The sequence below is a fragment of the Morone saxatilis genome, unplaced genomic scaffold (genome assembly GCF_004916995.1).
Source record: "Morone saxatilis isolate NCDOM2014 unplaced genomic scaffold, NCSU_SB_2.0 Contig21, whole genome shotgun sequence".
Taxonomy (NCBI): Eukaryota; Metazoa; Chordata; class Actinopteri; family Moronidae; genus Morone; species Morone saxatilis.
In genome coordinates, this window is record NW_023339774.1 from 8,641,087 (window position 1) to 8,650,395 (window position 9,309).

Below are 9,309 nucleotides of genomic sequence, written 5' to 3' on the forward strand. Positions count from 1 at the left end.
CTCTGGTTTTCATGTTGGTTACACCTCTAACTATAAATGCACAGGCAAAACCCAAATCTGAAACTGAGCATAGACATTCAGCGCTATTTATTGTTTGAATAATCAATGTAATAGGACACACCTGGGAAACAAAACACACCTGTCAATCACATGTTCCAACACTTTTACTCACATGAAAAATGCATGGGTTCAAACATAAGGTGCTGTCTTCTAAGTTGTGTATCAGTTCCAGATGTAAATACCTAGAAATAAAAGCTGAAATGTTAATCTCTTGTCTCATGTTCATCTTTTGATGTCAAACCCAAATGTTTTCATTCTACAGCTAAAATAAAAGAATTGGTCTCACTGTTCCAATACTTTTGGAGGGGAGTATAAATGTATCTTGTATTGAGATTTATGATTAATATTCAGACAATATAATAATTTAATTGTCAAAAGCAGCTCTTACATAATGTTATCTGTAAAATATGTAGCTTATCTAATCTAATTAAACAAGTTATTTGATTTCCTTTAAATTAACTCCATTAATCATTTTCATGACATGTTTAGCGGATATTTAATTTAGGAGAAACAGTGTAATAAGGTTTGACTGACCACACTGAAAGGATGATTTATTTCTTGACTAATCGGTTAACACATTGCAGAGAGATATGTCTTAAGCTTAATATTCGACTGATGTCCTGCTGAACTAGTTTGGCGAGAGGTTTTAAATATGTGACTTTGTTCAGTGTCTTGTCGACAGCAGCATAAACCCAGAGAAGTGATGGCAGATGTGCCACCGCTGAGAGGCTGTGTGCAACGAAATAGCACTGCATCAGAGTATAAAGATTTTTATAAGAATTTTTTTAAACCTGCTACCAGGGAGGTATGCTCCATACCTGCTGCTGCAGACTCTCCACAGTTAATGTTTACCCACGGGAGTAAAACAACAGAGCAGCTGCTGGGTGACACCAGGTATCAAGAGGATAATGTGCATCACTGATGGCTTCTTATCATATTAGTAAAGATTACACATGTTGTACTTGTGAAACTGAATGTAAACTACTAAAAGTAATAATTTGGTGCAATTGCAAAAACAATATTGTGGGTAATCCTGTATCATGTAATTAGTTTCAATGGGTGCCAGATTTTACATTTCACATGTAAATTGAACAATTACACTCCTTCACACTGGAGTAATCATTATCATCATCATTTCTCTTAGTTTGTCAGTCAAAGCACTAAATTACAGCTAATTGCTTACTTCATCTGATAATCTTTCACTTTGTCTCAGTTTAGACACATTACAACCTGAACAAAAGGTTTGGGAACTTGGCTTGCTGGTATTCAAAAGAAGAGCAGCACACCTGGATGATGTCCAGTCCTGTCCTCTGTTCTGCCTTTCCTTCATGTTACTCTCAAAGTGAGACTATATCTTATATGTTACATATCTTACATATCTATTATATATTTAAGAATTAATAAAATCCTATTCTGAGTGGAAAGTTAAATACATAAACAGGAAAACACATTTTCTATATTCTATACTGTTTGTTATACAGGATTTAGCTACTTGGTCTTGTATGACCAGTAGCTTCTGGTGGATAATGTTAGCTAATATTAGCAAAATTTTGACAAAGTTTGTACTGTAACTGATGTTACTCAGTCATTTCATTGACTCCATGACTCTTCTCTAAACTGTTACACTATGTTTTAACAGTTGTGCACAAGCTAAATATGCTTACTTTAATATTGGCAGCAGTAAAACCATTGTGTGTATTAAAATGAGTAAGGGTGTGTTTTATTGCTTATCAACTTTTCATTTCTTGAAAGGGACAGGTGCATGTTCTAAATAATAATAAGTTAATTATAGTTTGGCCCGCTTACCAACACAGTCAGCAGTTTCTGTAGCAGTTGTGACACAGCTTATTGAGGCCATTAAGGTACTTAGAACCCTTAGCACTGGATGCTGCAGTTTATGCCAAAAATGGCATTCCTTCTTCTCTGAGTCAGTAAAATCTGAGCACATGTATCGTTTACATGATCCACATAACTTTGTTGTGTCTACTGCGAATAAACAGCCATAAACCTGCTTAGAAATTATAAAAAAAATATGCTCCAGAACCTAACAATCCTCATGTAATAAAAGTAATCCAGTGACAGCTGTGCGTACATCCAAAGGTAGATTGCAAACAGGAACTGCTAATAGTTAATTTGTCATATTTTTAATGGTGCCAATTTGTAAAAATGTAAACAAATATATCGGTAGGCTAAAAAAACAAGCTAAATAACTGGCAAAATTATACCTCCTGTTTACATCCACAGAAGCATTATGGAAATTCCAAAACCTAGAGCATGATGCAACTTTTTAGTGTTTCCTTATCGATATTTATTTGACATTAAAATAGGGGATATATAGGGTTTATAATCACCAGACTGACTGAGAAAAGTGGAATTAGTGAATAACACATTTCTCAACCAGCACCGAGGAGGTGATTATAGAACAGCAGCGTTTACAAGCACTTATGCTGTAAATCTGTGTCCTTCATCTGGTCAGGTGTTAGAAGATACATAAGGAATTGTTAATGTTTTACCAACCTCAAAATCAACGACACACATGGCTTTAAGAGGTGTTTATTTAACCACCAAAAACTCACACACTCACGTTCAGCAATTGCACATAATAGACTCATCAGGAAGCGTGCAACCAGACCTTTATCGACTACTCTGGAAGCAAGCAGTTAGCCTTGATTTGTTGCTGTAAATGGCTATTGGACTGTTTTACTGAGCACCATGTTAACAAGCAGATTTGAGAGGGTAGCGTAGATGCCTCTCCTGGTTTGCGGAGGCTGCTGGCTTACTTTTTATCCTTTGTGCTCTTTTCTTCGGCAGCTTCGGGTTTGGCTGATTTTGCTTCCTCTTTCTCCTTTTTGGCGTCAGCTTTATCATCTGTTTTCGGAGCAGCTTTGTCATCTTTGTCGTCAGCCTTGTCGTCTTTGTCGTCAGCCTTGTCGTCAGCTTTGTCATCTTTGTCATCTTTGTCATCTTTGTCGTCAGCTTTGTCGTCAGCTTTGTCGTCTTTGTCGTCAGCTTTGTCGTCCTTCTTGGTATCTGCTTTATCTTCTTTCTCTTCGCTTTTCTTTTCTTCCTCCTTCTCCTCTTTCTCTTCTTTTGCATCCTCACCTTTGTCGTCGGCTCCTTCTGTTTTTGCCTCCTCTTGTACTTCTTCTTTAACCTCGGTCACCTCTCCTTCTCCTTTGTCTTCTCCTTTGTCGTCTTTCTCACCCTCCTCCTCTTCAGCGGCCTCTGTCACCTCCTCCTTTTGCTCCTTCTCATCACCACCTGTATCAATAGATGGGAATTTCATTATTATTTATCATCATGACCTTAATCATTTATTTTTAATTGAGCAAATACAGAATATAATCAAAAACTCCACTAACCCTCTTCTCCCTCCTTAACTTCTTCATCTCCTTCCTTAGCTTCCTCTTCGTCTTCTTTCTCTTTATCTCCCTCCTCCTCTCCTTCCTCTTCCTCCCCTTTCTCCTCTTCCTCTTTTGTCTCCTCTGTCTCCTCTCCTCCTTCTTCTTCCTTCTCCTCCTCCTGTTCCTCCTTTACCTCCTCCTCCTCCTCCTCTTCGTCCCCCGGGGTGGCTGGCCTCTGGGCTGGCTGGGGCGTGCTGGCAGAGATGATCCCCTCGGTGGTGCTGACGCTGGAGCTGAGCAGGCGGGATGTCATCATGTAGGAGGTGCCTGAGCTCAGGCTGGAGAAGACTGGTCGGGCATAGGAGGGGGCTGAAAAACTGTGGCTGTACAAAGAGGACACGCCCCCAGCCACACCCCCACTGAAGCGAGACTCCTCCCCTTCCAGCAGCTTCCTATACAGGTTGGTGAAAAGTCAGTTTGTCAGTTAGTGGCCATTTATTAGCACCTCAGTGTCTGACATAAAGTGAAGAACGTGACACTTATGTATCCTAATGGATCTCTGATTATAGCTTTATTCCAGAATGTGTTTACAAACATACATTTGACTTCTCTATCCTATCCTAAGGGCTATTTTGCTAAGTAAAGTCCCCTTGTAACCATGTTACCAGATATTTCCACCTTAAGTTACCTTGTGAATAACCTCTAAATCTATCTGAAACTGTCTCTGTTTCCCTACCAATAGGTATTCATGCACCACTTGGGCTAAAATTAAAACTATCAGACATCTGATCTATTTGATATCTTTGATTCTTTTCGTTTTTAGAAATCCAGTACGATTTCTCAGGCTCACTGTCATTGCTTCTCACCTGTATGCAGCAATCTCGATGTCCAGAGCCATCTTGACATTCAGAAGGTCCTGGTACTCTTTCAGGTAGCGTGCCATTTCCTGTTTGGTGCCCCTCAGCTCACCCTCCAACTCTGCAATGGTGTCCTAAATAGAAGACAAAGTTGAGTTTTTTTCTCAAGGACAGAATGAAATGAAGAGATTTCCAAAAATATGCCCCCACAAAAAATTCTGAATTATTAATAACACATCATAATACAATACACTTGCAACCACTTCTGACCTGCATAGCAGCTATCTCAGCACTCTGCTTCTCCTCCATCTCATGCAGTTGTTTCTCCAGGGATTCATTGAGGCCTCTGCATGCATCGATCTCCAACAAGCGGGTCTGGAGCTGGCGTCGGTACTCTCCTGCTTCGTCCTTGGAGCTTTTCATGGCGTCGCTGTGATGGGCAACGGTCTCAGTCATGGATCCCACCTTCCCTCTGAACCACTCCTCTGCTGCCTGCATGTTTCTTGCTGCCAGCCTTTCATACTGGGACCGGATGTCCCTGAGAGCCCCAGAGAGGTCTGGTGTTGCGGCCTCAGACTCTACTGCCACCTGGACACCCATCTGCACCTGGGCCTGAAGCTCAGCCACCTCCCCATCATGAATCCTCTTGAGGAAGGCCAGCTCCTCCAGCAGAGTTTCGATGCTCTTCTCCAGCTCAGCCTTAGCTAAGGCAGCCTGGTCGGCCTCACGGCGGGCCTCCATCAGCCTGCCCTCAGCCTCTTCACGAGCCAGCACTTCCTCCTCATATCGACCCTGCAGGGCACTTAGGGTTTGCTCAAGCCGCTCTCTCTGTCCTAGGACTGCCTGCTGTTCTGCCCTGGCCTCATCCACAGCGGCTCTCAGGGACCGGGCCTCTTGCTCGTACAGTGCTCTCAGGCGGGATGGCTCAGCGTGCTTCTGCCTCAGCAGCAGTAGCTCTGCCTCTAGAGCACGGTTCTGCTGCTCCAGCTCACGCACTCTCTCAATGAAGCCAGCGAAGCGATCGTTGAGGTCCTGCAGCTGGCTGCGCTCTTGGGTGCGAACAGTGCGGAATTCAGAGCTGATCTGGGCCGCCTGGCTGAGCTCCAGCTCCAGGGAAGAGGCTTGTGAGGAGGAGGAGAGCAGCACCCGGCCGGGAGAGGAGTACTGTAGACGGGAGGAGGACAGCGGGGATGCATGGGAGGAGTAGACAGAGTGGGTCCTCCCTCTGGTCACAACACGAGGGGGGGCTTCGACATACCAGCGTCTGTATGACGTGGTGGAGTAGTAGGGGTCATATCCGATGCTACTCATGGTAGAGTGGTGGGAGGACAGGCTGCTCTCCCTCTCCTCTTTGTGTATGTGTGTGTGCGTGTGGAGGTGTGTGAAGGGCTCTGGTTTAAGCCTCGACTGCTTGCTGCTGCAGCAGCCTGCGCTTTTATAGCAGGACAGTGAGCTCTGACGCAAGCGCTTTCCCCAAACTCTGACAGTGCAGGCTCGATAGGCTTACACTGCAACAGCAAGAGATGAGACAGAGAGGGACCATGGGAATCGGTATAGGAGGGAAAAAAGTGAGGGATAATGATTGAGAGAAGAAAAGACAGGAGAGGAGAGGTCGCAAAATGACTGAATTTAAGGATCCATATTTCTGTTTGTCTTGTCCTGACTATGACATTGACAGTTCAACCAAGACAAGTTTCTAAATAACATCACTTGTAATAAAACAGATGAATCACAGCGTGCTTCACGGTGCAACTAAAACATAAATGCAAACAAAAGAAGAAACAGAGCACATCACTATTCTCAACATCAGACCTTAACTTGGACTTTGACAGCAATACTGAAAACGACTATGAGGAGTTCAATACATAATGTAGAGCAAAAACATGGCTAAAACATAGACATACTATGTGCTATCCTCACTGCAGGAGAGAGAGAGGGCGTGGGTGGGGGTGGGGTGTCCTGATTTAACAATCGTGACACAGCATCTCTCCTTCAGGTGGAGAGGAGAACTACAGCCACGACCTTAAAATACCTGCAGTGATAAAATCTCACCCATACGGAAGGTAAGAGGTCCATGAGATTGGTTAATTAGTACTTACTAATTAGTAGTGTACATGCAAATGACAAACGACATTTAGAGTAATAAATAAGGCATATAAGGTTGTCCTTATGATTTGACATGGGCAAAAGTAAATGTTATGATCATCAAAACATAACCACTTCACATTATACCTTTATAAGAAAAAGAGATATTCTTTATTTTCAAAAGTATTATTTTTTTAATCAGTGATAGAAAAGCCTTTTTTGCCTTCTGTCAGGTTGTTCTTTCAATTCTATAAAAGACAAGCAGTCCCTCTCATCTGCAGCACATACCCTGGCAGGTCAATTACACCCAGCTGCTGACATGCATTTTCTTTTTTTGTGTGACTGACTGAGTGTGTGTGTGTGTGTGTATCTGCAGGTATGCAGTAGCTCGGTGAAATGTTGGGAAACTCACCTTGCTTTCGAGCTCCGTGCATAAATGAAATGTGTCGCTGTGCTTTACAGCCAAATGCGTCTGTTTGTGTGTCTCGCTATTTTCCTTTTTTCCTCCGTGTATATGTGTATGATCCATAGTGTGAACGCCCCAGTAATTTGCCTATGCAGCAAAGGCCCCCAGCACTCACAGACAGTGCTGTGCCCAAACAGAAGTGAGGCAGGAAACGAGAGGTGGGGGACTTCACTGGGAGCTGCATGGACTCTGCTGCAGGCTGAGTCATCGTAACAGTAGTGATCACACAAACTCCCCTGTGTAGTCTATTTCCCACCTGAACAGCAGTCTGACAATCTGCACCAGGGCCATTTTTTGGCAGACAAGATGCTTAAAGGACCTGGGGAAATGAAATAGAGAAAGGAGATCATTAACTTCTCTTCCCAAATGAATGCACTCACTTATTGTGCTAATTTCTAGGGTTGTTGCTTGTTAATTGAGGATAATTATATAGTGGCTGTTACCTGTACAGGATCAATGATTCACTAGGATTAACTCATGCTTGGTGGCAATCATGTGAAGTTAAATAGTTTGCTTTATAAGTCGTATTTGTCAACACTTTAAAGGCACACTAATCAATTTTTGACAACTAGGGGGCAGACAAACATGTAAAAACAAGCTGAATGTTACACAGCTACCACCATAAATAATATTGCCTGCTTTATAATTGACCATTTATGGTAAATAATTAAAGCTAATTTTGCTATATATATATACATAGAAAAAATCCACTTTAATTCTGTTTTTCTTTATTGTCAGATTTTTATTTCAAAAACATAACAAAACATGACTGTTAGCCAGACTACAAAACAAACGCCACAAACATACTGTATCACACATTATGAATAAGCAGCTGCAGTGCAATCAGATGCCCTAGAACCCAGTGCAACATGACATCTGGCCTTCTGAGAACTCAAACTCTGATTGAACAGTTTGACAGAGTGAGCTCATATTATGTTCTTCCTCTGCAAAAGGATCGTATGGAAAACTAATAGCATATATTATCAGAGTTCACCAACACGGGTAGAAACAGTAATGGCTGGTCTCTCTCTCTGTCTCTCTCTCTCTTGTGCACAAATTAGAAACTTGAATGTAATGAAAACATTGTAAAGCCTTTTTTTGCCAGCCAATAAATAAAACTCAAATTTTTCCTTCAGTCTCCACCAACTCGTGAAGAAAATAGGAAAGAGCTACTTTATAACTTTACCTACCAGGTGTTTGTGACAGTTAGCATACAGCTGATTCGTCTGTTTGGTTAAGCAATAATAAATTATTTAGAGACTGAAAACCATGTTTTCACATTCATTTTGTTAACGTCAATCCACCATAGAACCAAAGAGACACAGCTCATCCAAAGTTATCCTTGTTACTATCTACTTTGACCAATACAATAACCTAACTCTATTTCATGATCACTCGATTGGCGTCCTGCCTGGGATTCCATTAATATTATATTTTTGAACTATTGTATTTCTCTGTATTTTTCTATATACAGATCATAATTGATTGGAAGTGGCAGGGGATGTTGACTTGGCACTGGGGCTTAGTTTCCAAGCTTCATCAGCACTTCAATGTCTGTCCTGAGTGCATCTCTGCTCTCAACATTAAATTACATGAAGGATACTGCAGAATATTTGTCTTCGATTATTTGTCTCAGTGGCAGCAGGCTGAAACAATAGGCTTTTCTGAACTCAAGACTCAGAATGACTTGAATTATTAAATAATAAAAGTATGTTATACTGACACAGGGCCATTTCCTTGCACAGAGCAGTCTTTGAACTTTTGGTTTGCAGCCAGGCCCATGCTTGAAGAGACTTGCTAAGGATAATTACATCGTATTTATATGTAAACCCAACAGTTTCTTACTAAAATGTAACACCTTTGAGATAAAATACCAGGCTTCCACAGTCTTACTCAATACAGTGTAACATGTAGCATGTGAAAAACTATTTCTGTAAGTGATACTAGAGCAACTCCTAGAGGTGATGGACAGAAATAACACTTTATCAACTCCAGTGCCTGTTTACGATTTTAAATAGAAACTTTATGATGATTTTTCAGCACCTTGTTCAAGATCTTTGGGCAGGATTTTTTTAACTGATAAACTTTTGTACACTCCCTTTGTGTCTTTTGCTGTTTCTGTTTTCATCAAGTTCTCTCAAGAGCTCATGTATTATTAGATATATACAAAGAGTAGCTTGGAACAATAATGTGTTAAATCCTTAAAAATGCATCTATTCCTTCTACCTTGTTAAAAATGTCAGAATCTATGAATATGTTATGTATAAGTTTTCCTGCCTGGCACAAGATGCACAGGTGTCTTTAAGTTTATACGATATGATATGATTTTCAGTAAACAGCAGATGAATGTAAAAACATATTTCTAGTGTCAAACTGTGCACATACATCATTCTGCACAGTAAAACTCAAACATGCAACTGTAGGAACAAGAAGAAAACATAATTTTTTTAAAACTCTTTACCTCAACTATATTAATGATCATTCTTAGTAGTAAAAG

At 41.1% G+C, this 9,309-nt stretch overlaps 1 protein-coding gene across 1 annotated transcript; it reads right to left on the reverse strand.

The window, feature by feature from the left end:
- Positions 1–2,603: 2,603 nt before the first annotated feature.
- nefla (neurofilament, light polypeptide a) lies at positions 2,604–5,657 on the reverse strand. The gene is made up of 4 exons (XM_035667744.1): positions 4,532–5,657; positions 4,271–4,395; positions 3,423–3,856; positions 2,604–3,321 (listed from the first exon to the last, which is right to left on the reverse strand). The coding sequence occupies exons 1-4, from the start codon at positions 5,570–5,572 to the stop codon at positions 2,837–2,839; spliced, it is 2,085 nt and encodes a 694-aa protein (XP_035523637.1). The 5' UTR covers positions 5,573–5,657; the 3' UTR covers positions 2,604–2,836.
- Between the last annotated feature and the right edge of the window lie 3,652 nt (positions 5,658–9,309).